The 20091-nt window shown below is 36.6% G+C and overlaps 1 protein-coding gene across 1 annotated transcript in view; it reads left to right on the top strand.

Annotated features, from left to right (window-relative positions):
• Nucleotides 1-525: 525 nt before the first annotated feature.
• DNAH14 (dynein axonemal heavy chain 14) overlaps nt 526-20091 on the top strand; it is a 311036-nt gene continuing 291470 nt past the window's right edge. The window contains 7 exon segments of the mRNA XM_055117878.1: nt 526-625; nt 1358-1488; nt 6431-6583; nt 8320-8432; nt 14543-14605; nt 16537-16681; nt 19798-19929. Coding sequence (XP_054973853.1) covers nt 526-625; nt 1358-1488; nt 6431-6583; nt 8320-8432; nt 14543-14605; nt 16537-16681; nt 19798-19929 — 837 coding nt within the window.

Below are 20091 nucleotides of genomic sequence, written 5' to 3'. Positions count from 1 at the left end.
CCCAGAGTTTAGCAAGAAAAATGAATCCTCAGTCTTAGGGCCTCAAGGAAATGATTTCTGTCAACAACCACAGGGAGCTTAGAGAGTAGCTCTTTCCCCAGTCAAGTCTCTAGGTGAGGTTTTAGTCAGAAAACATCCTGATTTCAGCCCTCTGAATTCCTGGGTCCCATGAGAAATTTGTTGTGACCGAAGAGACTCCTGACTCATGGAAATGGTGAGAAAATAAATTTGTGTTGCCTTACCTTAGTTTTGTTTGTTTGTTTGTTGGATAGTTCATTATATAACAATAGAACAATTAAAAAAATCTCAAACTAAAATGGCACAGAGAGAAGCTTAAGACAGTCTGTTTCCTTTCCCTGTTCTGGGATCCCAGTTATGTAAGTGAGCAAGATTCAAGACTCCATCTTATCCCTCACATATGTACTTCTTAGAACATCGCTTTCTTTTTGACCTTTGCCCTGTGTCTCAACCATGTGACATGTTCTCATGCATTGTATGTTTCTGTTAAGCCAGATCCAGGTATGGATGGATCGGGGAAGAGTAAACCCCAAGGACTCCGGAAAGATTCTTGAAGACCCCAGAAATGACTGTTGTTTAACCAAGTTATCTCAAAGCTTTACAAGAAGTAGGCCATTATCCCCAGGATTCCTTAACCCCTGATGCCAGCCCAGACTGCTTTTGGACTGAGTTCCCTTCTCCTGAGACCACACGTTTTCTTGGAGTAAGACAGATTCTGAGGGGCAAGACATCTGCCATCCTCTCAGGTTTCTAGCACCTGAGTAGACTCACCCCAACCCTACCCACGTGTCCCAAGGAATCGGCCTCCTAGAAGCAAGCACCCAAATAAGCTCAGTCACACATTTACTACAGCCTTTGTTTTTATTTTTGGTTCTTGGGCAACATCTAGCTGTGTTCAGGGATCACTCTGGAAGGACTCAGAGGTCTATGTGAGATGCCCGGGACTGAACCCCGGTCAGCCCAGGATTGCAAGATAAGCCCCTAGCCACTGTACTATTTCTCTGCTCCACGCCCCTGCACAGCTCCCCCCTCCCCCCATGCCTTTTAAAGAAAAATCTTTTGATGGTTTCTGCTATCTACTCTCCTTAACTGCTTTTGTTATGAATTAGGTTTTCTTTGATTTGTCTCCTAAATGAGAAAGCATTATACCTTTACAGTTTCTGTTAAAATTGTATTTTAAGCTGTATTTTTCTCCTCTAATTATAAAGTCCTATGAAACCCTTACATGAAAGCGAACATCTAAATTTTTTCCTATGGAAATATTTGTAATATTATGCACTATCCTTAGTGATAACCATATTTGTACTTATATTGGATTTTTTCTTGTGTTTTAAACTAGAACTAGAAGGTGATGATGTGGTAAAGCATATTATTAGGCTGAGAAAAAAGTATGGTTGGCAAACGATACTACCAAAAAGTAAATTTGATGTCAAACAATGCAAATTATCAGTTCAGAAGACCCTTCAAGAGGTATTCTATTTTATTCTATTCTATTTTTGCTTTTGAAATTAGTATTTAAATTCATCTTTATTTCATGCTCTTCTGATATTATACCAAAATCAGACATTACATTAATGCCATATTACAGTTAATATTCCATAATATATGCTTCCAATATTAAGCTTATCTAAAAACTGAAGAGATCAGAATTTAAAACTATCTTTTTTATCAATTTCTCCAACTGATTTGTTTCTGGAAGGGCTGTTAGCTGTCTGATAGTCCTGTGTACCTAATTTTTGTGATTTTAAAAAGAAATTTTAATGTATTATCATAACATTCAATCATCATTCTCTTGCTTTCTGGAAACTGATATTGTATCTTATCATTTCTAAGTTCCTTGTCCTTTACATTTTTTCTTGACCTATTTAGCCTTTTCAGAGAAATTTTATCTTGTCTAAGATCACACAAGAAGATACCAGAAGAAAGTAATCGGACTTGCAGTCTCCCTCCAGAGATCTTATTCATTACAGCTGATCAAAGATAGAATAAAATCGTCTCCTCCTAATTTTATTTATTATTTTTTTAAAAAAATCTAACACAGGCTTTTTGCATGTAAAATAAGTGCTCAGCCCTCAAGGAAAGCCTCTTTAACATATGGTGCTGGCACAACTGGACAACCACGTGTAAAAGAATGGGCTTAGACCTTGACCTGACACCATGCACAAAAGTCAGATCAAAATGGATTAAAGACCTCAACATCAGACCACAAACCATAAGGTACATTGAAGACAAGGTCGGCAAAACCCTCCAGGATATTGAAGATAAAGGTATCTTCAAAGGTGACACGGAACTAAGCAATCTAGTAGAAACAGAGATCAACAAATGGGACTACATTAAACTAAAAAGCTTCTGCACCGCAAAAGATACAGTGACCAGAATACAAAGACTATCCACAGAATGGGAAAGGATATTTACACAATACCCATCAGATAAGGGGTTGATATCAATGGTATATAAAGCACTGGTTGAACTCTACAAGAAGAAAACATCCAACCCCATCAAAAAATGGGGCGAAGAAATGAACAGAAACTTTCCCGAGAGATACGAATGGCCAAAAGGCACATGAAAAAGTGCTCTACATCACTAATCATCAGAGAGATGCAGATCAAAACAACCACGAGATACCACTTCACACCACAGAGACTAGTACACATCCAAAAGAACAAAAGCACCACTGTTGGAGAGGATGTGGGGAGAAAGGGACTCTTCTACACTGCTGGTGGGAATGCTGACTAGTTCAGCCCTTTTGGAAAACAATATGGACAATTCTCGAAAAACTAGAGATTGAGCTCCCATTTGACCCAGCAATACCACTACTGGGAATATATCCCAGAGGAGCAAAAAAGCATAGTCGAAATGACATCTACACTTATATGTTCATTGCAGCACTACTTAACAATTGCCAGAATCTGGAAAAAACCCAAGTGCCCTAGAACAAATGATTGGTTGAAGAAACTTTGGTACATCTATACAATGGAATACTATGCAGCTGTTAGAAAAAATGAGGTCATGACGTTTGCATATAAGTGGATCAGCATGGAAAGTATCATGCTAAGTGAAATGAGTCAGAAAGAGAGAGACAGACATAGAAAGATTGCACTCATCTGTGGAATATAGAATAATAGACTAGGAGTCTATCACCCAAGAATAGTAGAAATAAGTACTAGGAGGTTGACTCTATGGCTTGGAGGCTGGTCTCTCATTCTGGGCAACTCAGAGAAGGGAACACCAAGTAAAATGTGGTCGGAGATCATGGGGGGAGGGGTGACGCATGCCGAATTCAGACTTGAGACTGAACACAATGGCCACTCAACACCTTTATTGCAAACCACAACACCTAATCAGAGAGAGAGAACGAAAGGGAATACCCTGCCATAGTGGCAGTTTGGGGTGGGGGGGAGACAGGACTGGGGAGGGTGGGAGGGACGCTGGGTTTACTGGTGGTGGAGAATGGGCACTGGTGAAGGGATGGATTCTCAAACTTTGTATGGGGGAAACATGAGCACAAAAATGTATAAATCTGTAACTGTACCTTCACGGTGATTCACTAATGAAAAAGTTAAAAAAATTAAAAAAATAATAAATATGGTAATGAGTAAAAATGAAAAAAAAACAAGTGCTCAGCCCATTGAGTCATCTCTATGGCCCTAGAATAATTTTGTCATAGAAGCTCCTAGTAATTTCAAATTAGTGAATATAACTTAGAATAAAAATGCGTCATGTGACCAAACAACTATAATGTGAACATTATACAAGTCATCACACAAGGTGCATTGCATTTTTGAACTTCTTTTCCTAGGTCCATATTCCTTATACCAGAAGTCAAAATAAGAAGATGAAAAGATTCAGATAACTGAGTCTTTAGTGTGGAAAAATATATTAAATGAAAAGTAAAACTGGGGCCAGTGAGATATTATAGCAGGAGGGCAATTGCCTTGCCTATGGTTGACCTGGGTTCAATACCCAGCATTCTGTGTGGTCCCTGAATTTGCCAGAAGTGATTCATGAGTGCAGAACCAGTAGTAAGCTTGAACACTGCCAGGTGTGATCCAAACATCCTCCCTTCCCAAAGGAAAACTAGATCCAAAATTACAGTAATTGGAAATTGTTCAAGTGCTCAATTTAGTATCTTCAGAAGGCCTCATTGAATATTATAAGAGAATAATACATTTTCTATGTAAGCAGAACTCTCCATGACACTGAAGCTAAAAGCATCTTTAAGGTTGAAACAGCACTGACAAAGCAAGTGGAAGTAAACATAAACAAATGGGACTACATCAAACTAAGAAGCTCCTGCACTTCAAAAGAAACAGTGGCCAAAATACAGAAAGATCCCACAGAATGGGAAAGAATATTTACCCAATACCATCTGATAAGGGATTAATATCTAGGATATACAAGACACTAGTAGAATTGTATAAGAAAAAAACCTCCAACCCCATCAAAAAATGGGAAGAAGAAAATGCTCCACATCGCTAATCATCAGGGAGATGCAAATCAAAACAATGAGATATCATCTCACACCACAGAGACTGGCACACATTCAAAAGAACAAAAACAACCAGTGCTGGCATGGATGTGGGGGAAAAGGGATGCTCTTTCATTGTTGGTGGGAATGCCAACTGGTCCAGCCTTTCTGGAAAACAATATGGACAGTCCTTCAAAAACTAGAAATTGAGCTTCCATATGACCCCGCAATACCATTTCTGGGAATATATCCCAAGGATGCAAAAAAAGCACAGTAGAAATGACATCTGTACCTTTTATGTTCATTGCAGCACTGCTCACAATAGCCAAAATCTGGAAACAGTCCAAGTGCCCTAGAACAGATGACTGGTTAAAGGAACTTTGGTACATCTACACAATGGAATACTATGCAGCTGTTAGGATAGATGAAGTTATGAAATTTGCTTATAAATGGATAGACATGGAGAGCATCATGCTAAGTGAAATGAGTCAGAAAGAGAGGGACAGTCATAGAAGGACTGCACTCATTTGTGGAATACAGAATAACATCACATGAGGCTGACACTCAAGGACAGTAGATACAAGGGCCAGGAAGATTTCCCCATAGCTGGAAGACTGCTTCATGAGCGGAGGAGAGAAGGCAGATGGAATAGAGAAGGGATCACTAAGAAAATGATGGCTGGGGGAATCAGTCGGGATGTGAGATGCATGCCAAAAGTAGATAATGGACCAAACATGATGACCTCTCATTATCCGTATTGCAAGCCATAATACCCAAAAGTAGAGAAGAGAGTATGGGGAATATTGTCTGTCATAAAGGCAGGGGGAGGGAGGGAAAGGAGGGTATACTGGGAATATTGGTGGTGGGGAATGTGCACTGGTGGAGGGCTGGGTGTTTGGTCATTGTGTGATTGTAACCCAAACATGGAAGCTTGTAATTATCTCATGGTGATTAAATAAAATTTTTTAAAAGAGAATAATGGATTTTCTAATAATAAAATTTAATTACCCAAGGTAAGATTATATTCAGCTTCTTTATGAAAGTTTTAGAACTGTTTTCATCAGTAAATGTTAGAGGCTTCAAACTAAAAGAAATTAAATTCAATTAACATTTTTCTTAATGTGAAAAAACTAATTCTTCAATAATTCTAAGTAGATGATGAAGAAGCATTATCATATATTGAAGTAGGCTCAGTATTTGTGTTCAAATCATCTAATTTTTTGACTTTTCTCAAATTACCTCACTTCTAAATAAACTAAATTCTGTATCTGTTTAATTATTTTTAAAAGCAAGGTTTAAATGTTAGAGATTAAATGTCTAAGGCTATAAAAATATCATGTGAGACACTTATTAGATACTATTCAATATATCTTTACTAATACTAAACCATTGATTTATTCTACTGAACTTGAATTAGACACAAATTGATATTAGCGTCTTTCAATGACATTATTCTTACTCTTAGTTAATATTGCTTTACAATATATCATTTGCTCTAAGTTCTGTTATTTAACATCATAATTTCTCTATAATATTTTTGCTGCAGGTTGACTTTAGGTTGACCTTGCTACCACTCACTACTTTTGGTAGGGTGTTTGCCTTGCATGATGCCGACCTGGGTTCAATTCATCCATCCCTCTCGGAGAGCCTGGCAAGCTACCGAGAGTATCCTGCCCGCAAGGCAGAGCCTGGCAGGCTACCCGTGGTGTATTCGATATGCCAAAAACAGTAACAAGTCTCACAATGGAGTCGTTACTGGTATCCACTCAAGCAAATCGATGAACAACAGGACAACAGTGCTACAGTGCAGTGCAGTGCTATATTGTACTATTTACAATATACTGATATTGCTACGTTCACATTGCTACATTCAATACATTCAATACTGAGTATTCAGTCACTTTACCACTTACTTTGACCAAGTTAATTAAAATATGTTTTCAGGAACAAATGAAAGATGACGGAGAATTTATATACTGCCTTTCTCGAAAATGTCCTAAATCTTTGAATAATCCTTATGATCTCCAAGTGGTGTCTTCGCAGACTGTTAGACATTGCAAAGAATTCTGGACAGTTTCTGCTTCATTTATCACAAAGGTAATATACAATATATTTTCATTTTTCAGAGTCATAGTAAAAGTTAACAATTTAAATGTAGGTATTTTTTTTTGTTTAGGGGGAGCTCTGTCATAGGTGCTCAGAGCTTATTCCTGGCTCTGTGCTCAGGGATCAGTTCTCTTGGTGCTCAGGGTGATGCTGGGTTGAGCCCAGGTCAGCCTAAGTGCCTTGCCTGCTGTGCTATCCCTTATACATTTAAATTTAAATGTATAACTCTTAAACATTTAAATTTAATTGGGCAGATTTATCATTGCATAGTTCAGACAAAATCCCGATATTTGAAAGACTACTATATATCTTACACAGTAAAAATTTATTTTATGTGACTTGTTTTTTCTTTCAGCTTGAGAAAGATTTTTGTTTTGTTTTGCATTTTAAATACTTGTAAACAATTTTTCTATTTTTTTTAGGAAACAATGGAAAATGGGCTAGCTTAATTTAAATTGTAATAAAAAATAATGTTTCTCACTTGTCAGAAACTTCATTACCAGATGTAAAACCCACTTATTATACTTATAGAGTACTTTGATGTTTCTGACAGATTATAATTACCTAGTGACTTTTAAAAAATCATTTGTTTAATCTCTCTCTGTCTTCCTCTGTCCTCTCAGCCTTCCAACTATACTTCTAAGTATTTGTGGGCAAAACCACATATGAAAGTAGATTTCAATGTGCATATGTATATATATATATGTATATATATATACATTTACATTCCCTTGATGTATCAAGTGTGGTCTCTAATATTTGTTATTAATTAAAAGTTGAAGAAACAACTTACAAGTAAAAACATGCACAGAAAAAATATATGTATTCCGGTAAAGGTATACCTCTATTTCTGGAAGAAATGTAAGCAATTGTTCTATATTTGAACAGGGAAGGAGGATCTCTTTATGAGAACCTGTAATTTTTGAGTATCAGAATGGAGTAATGGGTTACTAGTTACTTTGGAACAATTGCATCCCTGTACTTTAAGTTTGTAAATATTACTTTTATAGAAAATATGACACAAAAGAAGGAATAACTTTGGAGCCATAGAGATGGTATACAGTGGGTAAGGCACTTACCTTGCATGTGGCCTACCCGTGTTCAGTCCCAGGCACTCCCATATGGTCCATCAAGCCCGCCAGGAGTGATCACCTAGCGCAGAGCCAAGAGTAAAGCCCTGAGCACCACATGCTGTGGCTCCAAAACAAAACAAGAAAATAATTTTGTAAAAACATATCTAAATATGATGAAAAAAGTATCTCTTATCCTTTCTGTTGCAGCCAAAGAAATAGCATTAGAAAGTGGTAAATATATTGGATTACAAAACTGAGATTACTAAGCCTTTGTGTTGGGGGCCGGGGAGGGAGAAGGAAGAGGCAAACTATAAGTATCATAAGAATTTTGGTGGAGGGTCTCTGGCACTTTGGGGGTGGTGAAGTGCAGTAACTTTGTATATCAAAATCATAAATGTTAGCACTATTATAATATTACCTAAACTACAATAAAATTTAAGTGAAAACTTTTTTAAAAATTTAAAAGAAGATGGTATGTATAGAAATAGTGTTTAAAGATAAATCAAGTTTGAGTTTAGGTGATGTGTTGAGCCATATATAGGAAAGTTTTAATTATCATGGCAAGTATTAGTATTGGATTAGGCTTTCTAAATTTCTTGAAAATAGCACATATTTTAAAAGAAATAAGCCACTTTTTGTACTTTGTACTTTCAGATTGTTAAAAAAGGCCAGACAGAAGAGACAGAGCTCATACCAACTCCACAATGGCTTTTAGAAAAAAGATATTACTATTTTTTACAGCAATTCAAGATATTTTCCAATTTCCGGTGAGATTAAAGAAAATGAGGTCACCTACTCATATTTATAGTATGATTATTTTGAAATATCAATTGCCTCTGTAACACCGGGGTTCCATTATAGTAATTTTATATTCGTAGAGAATTATAGGGGGGTGAAAAATTATTCCACAAAGTCTCTAGATAAAGAAATATTTCTTGTATAGCTAAATATTAGAATATTTAGTTTAAATTTTTTGAGGAAAATATTGCTAAAAAAGAAACATTTATAGTCAAATAAAAATTTACTATTTTACTTTTTTATCTCTTTTAATGCATTATTGGGCTGGAGTGATAGCACAGCGGGAGGTCATTCGCCTTTCATGTGGCAGACCCATGTTCCATTCCTCCGCCCCTCTCTGAGAGCCTGGCAAGCTACCGAGAGAATCTCGCCCGCACAGCAGAGCCTGGCAAGCCACCCGTGGTGTATTGGATGTGCCAGAAACAGTAACAAATAAGTCTCACAATCGAGAGACGTTACTGGTGCCCGCTGGAACAAGTCAATGAGCAATGGGATGATAGTGACAGTGAATGCATTATTAATGAATGTTTATTGAGAGATTTCTCAGAACTGGAAATAATTATAGATATTGTATTAAGCAAACCAAATAATTTTCCTTCTGTCAAAGGTAAAATAAGAAATATTATTTTAAAAAGCACATTTTATATATAAAATGTCAGAAAATAGGAGTTAAAGAATTGAAGGAAACTTACTGAAAAATAATCATCATTTAAAAGTTTTATATTTATAGATTAGATTAGATTAGATTAGATTAGGACTGGAGCAGTAGCACAGTGGGTAGGGCGTTTGCCTTGCACGTGGCTGACCCAGCTTTGATTTCTCTGCCCCTCATGGAGAGCCTGGCAAACTACCCATGGCGTATTCAATATGCCAAAAACAGTAACAACAAGTCTCACAATGGAGACGTTACTGCTGCCCCCTCAAGCAAATCAATGAACAATGAGATGACAGTGCTACAGTGCTACAGATTAGATTACACTACATTATACAACATGACATTAGGATTCTCAAGACTCTGATTCTTCATAAGCAGGCCTAACTGTTGTTCTTTCAGTGCTTGTCTAGATTCTTAGTATTTTTGGTTTCATCTCTAACATGTTTCTTTTCTTGTGGTTTGCTGCTATCTGCTGGGGACTGAGAAAATATATATTTTAACTTGCATCTAATATGGTAAATTACTGAAATAATCAAAAACTGAAATGACTTTTATGTAAGAGAAATTAATGGATTTTGTGGCAAAGGAATTATTCAGTTCATGATCAAATTTCATATGGTACGATCTTTTTTTATTTTTTGCAATTTTAAGGGTATTTGAGACAAAACTGGCAAAAATACACAAGGTTTCTGCTTCTAAAGAATTTACATTCTGATGTAGGGATATAATAAATCAGATAAGTGATGAGGGACAAAGATAATAAGATAAAGACAAAAAACAGATGTGTGTTTGTGTGCAGACTGGTGTGCACGTGTGTGTCTACTTTAGGTACAAGGTGTAAGTAAAAAAATTAATGGAACGAAGAGGAAACATCTATGTGGGATCTTAAGGGTTTACGTTTCCATATAGGGAGTAATACAAGTTTAAAGATTCAAGAGCAAGAACAAATTTAGTGTCTATCCAAAGACACTTAATAGTGTGACTGATGAATTGAAGAAGTTGGTAAGCAAAGAGCTGGGTTTTGTGTCTGGAATCTAGATCGATTGAAGTGCATATTATGAACAGTTCTGAGATGTTTCTCTTCAAGAATACGTTGGATCTCTATAAACTAGATTTTGATTTTTGGTAATAGATTTTTTAAAACTGCAGATTATAATTTATGTCACTATCCAAAATATTTTTCTATATTGATTTAAAACTCTGTTAATAGTTAGGTTTTTTTTAATCTATTTTTATTAAAAACACTGCAATTTACGAAGTTGTTCATTATGCAATTGTTTCAGGCATTTAGTGTTGCAATACCACCAGTGTGACCTTCCCTCCACTGATGTCCCTATTTTGCCTCCCATTTCCAACCTGCTCCCTTAGCCACATAACAAATTAACTTTATATTACTTATTCCAACAAAACATTTTAGAAATGGCAAAATAGAATGATCAGAAAATAAATCAGTAGGAGCCAGTTTGTGATTGCTATATGATTTTCACCTATGTAAATAAGGAAAATAAAACCCTTTAATACGATATAATAAAATGCTTATTCTCATTTACATAAGTTCTCAACTCTGGAATATAAAGTATATTGTATTAAATTTTATCTTATATTTGGTTCTTATTATGGCAATAATTATCCCTCCTGTTTCTCATAAAACTTTTAAAGAAATTCTATGCTAATACACTTCGGAGTTTACATGAAATAGCTTACTTATGTAAATTATGTAAATTTCCTCCCCTCCACTTTATGTAAACACTATGGTTTGCAAAGTTACTCCTGATGATTTGTTATGGGTCTTCAACATTCCTAAATGAGTCCCACCACCAGTATCACCTTCCCTCCGCCATTGTCTCCAATTTTCACAACAACCTCTCAAGCCTGCCTCATAACCGGCCCACAACAATTTATTTTATATATGGCTTATTTTCAATAAATTGCTAATAGAATGATCAAAAAATATTCCCTTAGAAGAAAATTAGTGGAAATTGTTGTATCTCATCATGGAGACATTAAGTTCTTGTATGAAGTATTATTACTAAGATATTGATACAGATTATGCATCCTATGCTACTATTTGGTTAGTCAAGATTGGTTGCTTTCTATGTTACATCCCATCCAATCTGGAATGCTACTAGTGGGTTATCAGTGTTGTAGGTATTAGAGATGTCCAAGGAAATCCAGAATTTTTAACTGGTGGTACAGGTGTAGTTTCATTTTCGACTGGGCAGTTATGGCTTTGGGGTGGGAACATGACTGTTGGGGCTTCTGGAAGTACCAAGAAAAGGGGAGATAGCCCATCTAGACTCCATGAATGCCTGGAGATTTCAGCCACAAAGAACTGCATACCTGAATTTTTTGGCAGACTAATTTCTGGTTGAGGCTTACTCCCAAGACAATGGAGTCTAGTCAGAGGCATGGGGGTGATTTTGTAGTGTGGGAGCAGATGGCTGCAAGGGCTCTGTTAGGCCAGGCCCTGGGTGGCCTCCTCCTCCTCTGGGTGCTCCAGTGTCTCAGCCATTTATGGGTGTCTGAAGGATTTCTGGCAGCTGGTTGATCTCTTTCAAGAGTTATTTATGAGTCTCTGGAGCAAGACCAGTAGCTGAGCTTATAGAGCACTGGAGATGGTTCCTGGGTGTGACTCAATTTAGATTTTCTACTGTTATCTTTGCCTTGTAAGACGTTTTTTAGATTCTACTTGGCTCTAATTAATTTCAGTCTTTCAGATTTTGAAACTTAGAAATATGATAATCTTTCTCTAAGCATCAATTAAGTGCATAGTCAAAATTATTCATTTTCTTTCATCATATTAAGACAATTAGAAGTAAGGTTTAGTCAGGTTTAAACTTGTAGAGGGAACAGAGATAGTACAACAGATTGGATGCTTGTTTGGCTTACTATTGACCTGGATTTGATCCACATATGATCCACTGAGCACACCATATATGGACCCTGAACACAGAGCCAGGAGTAAGCATTGAGCACAGCCAGGTGTGCTCAAAGTTAGCCCCCTCCCATAGTATTTAAATCATAGGTTCAGTCTATTTACAAAATATTTTTTACTATTTTTTAAAAGCTCTGGTTGTGTAATTGGCTAATGTGCAATACTATAAAAAGATTCAAAATGACACATAACAAAAAAGACATTTAAAATAGAAAAAACATGAAGTGTTAATCATTTAGGCTGATGATGCCATGTATACAGAGCAGGGATTACTTGAGCATAAGTGTGAGCTTTGACCTCATGAAACTTTCTGGGCAGTTTCCAGTGCTTTGTCCATGCTCATTAGACCATCGTTGGTGTCATCACTGACTCAAGTGGGTTTCCAGGAATTTTCCAGATTCCTGATAAACATGACTCTAAATGTCCAGGTTGAGGTGAGACAGCAATTTATTTGGAATGCCTCTTTGGAACCACATTTAAGGTGAAATTGCTAGAAATAAGGCATGTCTAATTTCTATGGTCTCCGGTTGCCTCATTGAATAACTTCATATCCCCTCTTTGAACTTCTGTTGGCTCCAGAACCTCTTTCTTTCCTTCCTTCCTTCCTTCCTTCCTTCCTTCCTTCCTTCCTTCCTTCCTTCCTTCCTTCCTTCCTTCCTTCCTTCCTTCCTTCCTTCCTTCCTTCCTTCCTTCCTTCCTGTCAAAATCAACTAATGTCATCACAAAGATTGTTTGCTTAATTGGCCTCTGGAGCACTCCTGTTCTTGCTGTTCTTTCCTCCCCACTGGTTCTTACCAACTACATAAAGAATCTCACTGTGGTGACCAGTTGTCATATCTCAGTGTCTGAATGATTGTTTATATCAAGACAAAGATTATGCTGTGGTAACACATTGGTCCCCAAAATTCATGAAATACATATTTTTTTGGGAAAAATGGAAGTTTGTAGAGATAGTATATATATATATATATATATATATATACTTTATGTGAAAGTTAAAGATTGATGAATAATCATCTTAATTACTTTTAGTTCTTCTTGTGCATGGTCTTTGAGTTTTTAAGCTCCAAATGCACTTAGTTAAAAACAGTATGAAATAATTATAATATCAGAATTTTATACATTGTCTTAGTTTTGTTTTTATCATCATATAGTAATGCCTTTTAGAACACATTTTTTTAAAATAAAAATTTTATTTTATTAAATCACCATGTGGAAGATTACAATGCTTTCAGGCTTAGGTCTCAGTTATACAATGCTGAAACAGCCATCCCTTCACCAGCGCCCATATACCACCACCAAAAAAAACCCCACACAGTACACCTCCCATCCCGCCCCCCACCCCCCGCCTTGTAACTGATAAGTTTCATTTTGCTTTCTGTTTACTTTGGTTAAATTCAATATTTCAACACAAACCTCACTATTGTTGTTAGAAGTACCCCACTAGATTCAGACCTACTGTGAAGACAAATGAGGTCGCGCGGCCGCTACTGCGGCCACGCGGTTTTGAATTTCCGTACTTTAACAACTAAGTCCAGGGAGATTTCTTCCAGATATTGGATCATTGCGGGCTTGAAAATCCAATCTGTGGTCGTCATAATATGGTGGACACCGTGCCCTTCATCCCCGGAGAGAAAGAGGCGAAGAGAGAGAAATATCTTTCCCCTCCTGGGCAGGCACGGGGCCGAGGCTTAGTTCTCAGGCTGGAGACATTCTGCGAGGAGTTGCCCATGCCGAAAGAGGTTTTGCTGGGTCTGGATTCACGCTCGTGCAGCTGCGGAGAGGCCACACGCATTCGGCCCCCGGGATCACATCTTGGCAGTGGGAGGGGCCGGTGCCTCCCACCTTTCCAAGAGCACCCTCGTGTCCCTTTGCTGCAGTTTTTGTTGTAAATCCCATCTGTGGTCGTCTTAATATGGCGGACACATTTTCGCTATGCAGAAAATTGAATCTGAACACTTGTGACATTATTTCCTCTGAAGTAATAAGCCTATAAATGTGCAAAAGAACAAATTTTTTTGTGTAGTATATATATATATTGATTGATTGATTGATTGATTGAAACTAAGTGAAATATGCATCTATGAGAATTATAATGACTTTGGGGGATGGTCTCGTAAACAGTCATTGTGAGGTTGGGGGACCATTCCTGGTAATTCTATCTGACTGTATGGGCCTGATGGCTTAGTGCTGAGCTTGCTGTTGCAATGTTGCTCAGCCTAGGCAGTACAGAGGTCCCTCAGGGCCACCCCAGAAATACTAGTGGGAGAATCACTGATGATGACTTTTACTTTTGCTTGAATTTATCTCCTAATCTTTATTCTGTTGAAGGTTTGGGAGAAAAGTGACATACCTCAGTATTAACGTAACACTGAATGAAAGGAACATGTTCAGAGAATTTTCTAGTACTATCAAGTCTTTACTAAATTTATTCTGTATAAATATATATGATTCACAAACATATCATGTGAAAAATGTTTTCCTTTCAGAATAAATAAAGCCTTTGTTACCTGGAAATTCAACGTTAACAGAGTTAAGAGGAAAAGGTGCTTGTAAGTATTTGTATTTGTATTTCAAGAGAAAACTTTAATTCAAATATGATACAGTCGTTTACAAGAGTATAAATGTTTGAGTTTTGTGGGTTTAAGGTTCACGCTGACCTACAACAGAAAATGCCAATATGCCTCCACCGTTATCCCTAGAACCTTTCCCATCTGCCACCTATTCTGCTTCATAGCTTTGGTTCTATTGTCAAAATCTAAGGGTTTGTGTTTCTTTCCTTGTTTTGTCTCTTTATATACCACACATGAGCAGGATCATTGGATATTTGTCTTCCTCCTTCAAATTTTATTTTAACCCTCTAATTTCATCCATGCTTTAGCGAAATGCAAGATTTCATCTTTTATTATCTTTTATTATGCCTCGGTACTTTGCATTCCACTGTGTATATACACTAGAACTTTAGCCATTCATCTGTTGATGTTATATAATATTACATATATGCAACTATGTCTTTTATTCTTAGGATAGATTGGTAGATGATAAACAAGGAGTGGAATTAATTAATTATATGGAGTTATATAATCCAATAATGGATTATATGGTTATGGATTTTTTAAATTGTTTTTAAGAAGTGTTCATATTTTATGGAAACATAAAGATGCATGACAGTCCACAAGAGTAAATGAGGGTTCTTTTTTCATTGCACTCCCTCCACCACTGGTTGCTTCTAGTCTTTTTTATATAGGCTATATCCACTGGTAAGAGATGATGTCTCATTGTTATTTTTGTTTTCATCTTTCTGATCATCAGTGATGAGGAACACTTTTTTATATGCCTGTAAGCTATCTGTGTCCACTTTGGGAAAGTGCTCTTCAGTTCTTCTCCCCAATTTTTAAATTTTTAGTTATTGAGTTTTATAAGTGCTTATATATATTTCTTATATATTAGGTCTTTGCTAGATGTATGGGGTGCAAATATTTTCTCCCATTCCACAGGGTGTTTTTTATTTTATCCATAGTTTCTAGAATTTGTTGATTTCTGCTTTATCTTTTTTGCCAATGAAGTAAAATTTTTGAACATGCTTCTGAAGTCAGTTATCATGGATATTCCTGTCATTGTTTCCATGTATTTTATGGATTTGGGTCTAACATCAGGTTTTTAATCCACTTTTAATCAGGTTTTGGCATGATATGAGGTATTTCTTAAAAGAATTACTAATTCTCAATTTCCTGGAAGAACTTGTGATATTAGATAGTAGGTGCTGATAATAAGAAAGTACTGATCTCCCCTATTTTAGAATAGAAGTGGAGGAAGAATTCAGGAAATATTCTCCAAATGGCCACTAAGCTAGTAAATTTTCTTCCCTGATTAGAGAAAAAAAATAAACCAAGGATGTTAATTTAAGTTTAATATGGAATATGGTCATCCCATTGCTCATCGATTTGTTCGAGCAGGCACCAGTAACATCTCTCATTGAGAGACTTATTGTTACTGTTTTCGGCATGTCCAATACGCACAGGTAGCTTGCCAGGCTCTGCCGAGCAGGCAGGGTACTCTCGGTAGCTTGCCGGACTCTCTGAGAAGGGCGGAGGAATCAAACACGGGTTGGCCGCGTGAAAGGCGAAAGCCCAACTGCTGTGCTATCACTCCAGCCCAAGTTTAATATAATAGAACTGTAATTTCTGTTTAACATGACTGCATACTATTTCAAAATTATTAGAATTCAGGAGCCTATGGAATAATATTACCTGTTTCCTTTTCCTATTTTGTTCTTACTCAACATATGTTGTATCTAAATTTTGTCTGAATAATTATCAGTCAACAAAGCAAATAATGCTCACTAATATTTGTTATTGCCTTTTAAAATATGAAAGATGCATTACATACTAACTACACGCATATGAGAGAAATTGCACTAGTTATCTCTAAATTCAGTTAATTTTGAATGAGACATAAGTTGTGAAAAATTTCTAATCTTCAGATACTATCTGAACTGCCATCTCTTTTTCGCTGATAAGTTATTTCAAGAATGTCTGTATTATATAAAAGGACTTTGTGAAGATGCACTTAATATCAGAACTCATTATGGCCGTAAAACTAATTCATCTATCATAACCCTTGTAAAGGTGGGTATGCATATACTACTCTAAGGTAATATTGGTATAAAAATGGGTAGACGTATACTACTATATGCTAATATTGATATGAAGAACCTAGAAGGGACAAATGGAGTTTGAATAATATATATTTTATATAATATATACTTTACATGTGAAACATAATTTTATAATATATATTGAATGTATATATTTATTAAGTAATAATATGTTTCTAGACCCATAACTAAGCAACACCTTTGAACAACAAATGCTCTAAAATGGCCCAAAAGAACATTATATGTTCGTGGAGTCTATTTTAGTAGTTAACATTCTGTAAAAATAGTGTCTTCCTTGCACCAAACATAAAACTTTTATGATGTCCTTTATTTTGAGCTCTATATGTATTGTATTATTTGCAGCTATTAACTTGTTTCTAATACATAATTAATAGCTACCAGCTATTTCCCCCTCAACTATAGCATGTCAATATATTGTCTTTAGTTGCAGCTCAGAAGTTTCATTGAATTTTTGAATTCTTCTCTTACACAGAAGTTGCCATCTTAAGAAATACCTATTTATTTATTTATTTATTTATTTATTTATTTATTTTCTTCTTGAGTCATTGCAGTAGTGCTCAGGACTTACTCTAGGCTCTGTGCTCAGGGATCACTCTGACTATATGTGGTTGCTGCGGATGGATCCAGGGTCAGATGAGTGCATGGCCCATGTTCTACCTGCTATACTATTACTCTAACCCATAAACAATAAAACTTTATAACATAGTTCTTTCTAAAAGTTTAAGAATATGGAAATGTAATTTAGAGTGTTTAGTATATCAGGGCTGGAGCACAGTGGGTAGGGTGTTTGCCTTGCACGCAGCCAACCTGGGTTCAATTCCTCCGTCCCTCTTGGAGAACCCAACAAACTACCGAGAGTGTCCCCTCAGCACAGCAGAGCCTGGCAAGCTCTCTGTTGTATTCTATATGCCAACAACAGTAACAATAAGTCTCACAATGGAGATGTTACTGGTGCCTGCTCAAGTAAGTTGATGAACAACAGGATGACAGTGCTACAGTGCAGTGCTGCAGTATATAATTGAACAGAATTCTAGCAGCTTTTACCTTTGCCTACAGTGTTACAGAGAGACCATAAGGTAAAATTGATAGTCGTTTAGAATGAGAATTAAAGTGATAATAAAGGGTTAGACTTAAATCTGAGAGCTAAGATTTAAGTTAAATAGGAATAGGAAACCTTTCCCAGAAGGAAAATTTTTATAGGACTTTGATGTGTAAGGAAATTGGCTGTCACTGTCACTACCATTCTGTTGCTCATCATTCCGTAGCATCTCCATTGTGAGACTTGTTGTTACTGTTTTTGGCATGTCGAATACGCCACAGGTAGCTTGCCAGGCTCTGCCATGTGGGCGAGATACTCTCAGTAACTTGCCAGGATCTCTGAAATGGACAGAGGGACCGAACCCGGGTCAGCTGTGTGCAAGGCAAACGCCCTACATATAATATGCTGCAACATGGTTGGAACTGGAAGATATCCTGTTGAGTGAAGTAACCCAGCAGAAGAAAGATGAACATAGGATGATCTCACTTATCTGTGGATTATAGACTACTATATGAGGAAACATATTGTAATAAAAGGAGGATGCTTAGATTTTTCTTGACCCCAGTGTTCAGAGGAGACAGAAGAAAAAGAAAAATCAAAGGAGGAAGAAGAGAACAAGAAGTAATGGATTAACAGGCATCGGGACTTCACTAAAGCCAGTAATTCAAGTGAAGGCTATCGCCATATACTCAAAACAAAATTCAACAGAGCCTCAAACAAGATGTCTAAGCAGTAACCACTGAAACTTTGTAATAATTGGTGGAAGGATTGGTGTTGAATTATTGTATTCAATCACTGTATCACTGTCATCTTATTGTTCGTCGATTTACTCGAGCAGGCACCAGTGACGTCTCTACTCTTCTCAACCCTGAGATTTTAACAGCCTCTCCTTACTCGTCTTTCCCAACGATTGGAGGCTCTCTTAGGGTCAGGGGAATGAGACCTATTGTAACTTACTGTTTTTGGCATATTGAATATGCCACAGGTAGCTTACCAGGCTCTGCCGTGTGGGTGGGATACTCTCCGTGGCTTGCTGAGTCTCCGAGAGGTATGTATATATCTGTTACTGTATTTGGGATATGAATATGCCAGTGGGAGCTTGCCAGGCTCTCCTGTGCAGGCAATAAACTCTCAGTATTTATTATTGTATTCAATAATAATCTAAAATGCACCTGTCAGTAACTTTGTAAACCATGTCCCTCTAATCAAAATTTAAGAGAAAAGGAAAGATAGTCATAAAATTTGCTGATACATGGATGGAGCTAGAGAATACCATGCTTAATGAAGCATGCTTAATGAAGTCAGAGGGAGATACAGAATGATCTCTCTCATCTGTGGGATATAAAGAAACTTCATAGGGGAATATCAAATATAAAAGACAATAGAAGTGAAAACAGTAGAACTTGTCTTCAGTAGGAAACTAGCTGTTGTGGTAGGGTTGGGGTTGCTGGGATAAATTAGGGAAAGAAGAATTAGGACAATGGTAGAGAGGAAAAATGCCTCCTCAGAAGCAAACTTGGGCTTGAAAAGGAAACTGAGAACACTGATGGAAAGAAATGGACACTGGTGCAGGTTTTGGTGTTGGAAAAGTGTGCACCTGAAACTTAATTATTAATAACTGGGGCTGGAGCAATAGCACAGCAGGTAAGGCGCTTGTCTTACACTCAACTCAGATTTGATCCCAGCATCCCATATGGTCCCCTGCCAGGAGTGGTTCCTGAGTGCAGAGTTAGGAGGAACCTCTGACCCCAAAGCAAAATTTTTTTAAAATTTAATTTAAAAATAATAACTTTATAATTCATAGTGATCCTATAAAAATAAAATGTAGTGTGCCTTTTTATCTTGACAATTAAATTTAACTAAGTGTTTGAATTTGAAGAGTGTATAAGTGTGTAGTTTAAAGCATAGCACATAAAAAGAAAAGTATAAAATGTTCTATTATTTGTGGCAAAAAGATAATTAAGACATTTTTTTCTGTAAAAATAAATTTCAACATAAATACTCAACATTTGCTCTCATTTTGTTAGCTGGATAACACTCGAACATATTCTCTGGAAGAATTTTGTGAAGAACAATTACAGCAAGTTACCCAAGCATCAAAGCAACTTGAAGATATTAGATATAAATCAATTTCAGCAGTAAATGACATCATTTTAAAGGTAATTTTATAAGTGTATCCTATTAATTTGCTTCTATGTATTGACTGAAGCACTCCTTCCAAATTGTATCCCTGAATAAAAGTGTTAGAAATGAGAGACAAAAGTATTTAGTCATCTATAATTGTCTTTCACTTTCTTACTGATTTCACTAGCATAGTAAGT

Source organism: Sorex araneus, chromosome 9 (assembly GCF_027595985.1).
Source record: "Sorex araneus isolate mSorAra2 chromosome 9, mSorAra2.pri, whole genome shotgun sequence".
Taxonomy (NCBI): domain Eukaryota; kingdom Metazoa; phylum Chordata; class Mammalia; order Eulipotyphla; family Soricidae; genus Sorex; species Sorex araneus.
This window is presented reverse-complemented; position numbering and strand designations above follow the sequence as displayed.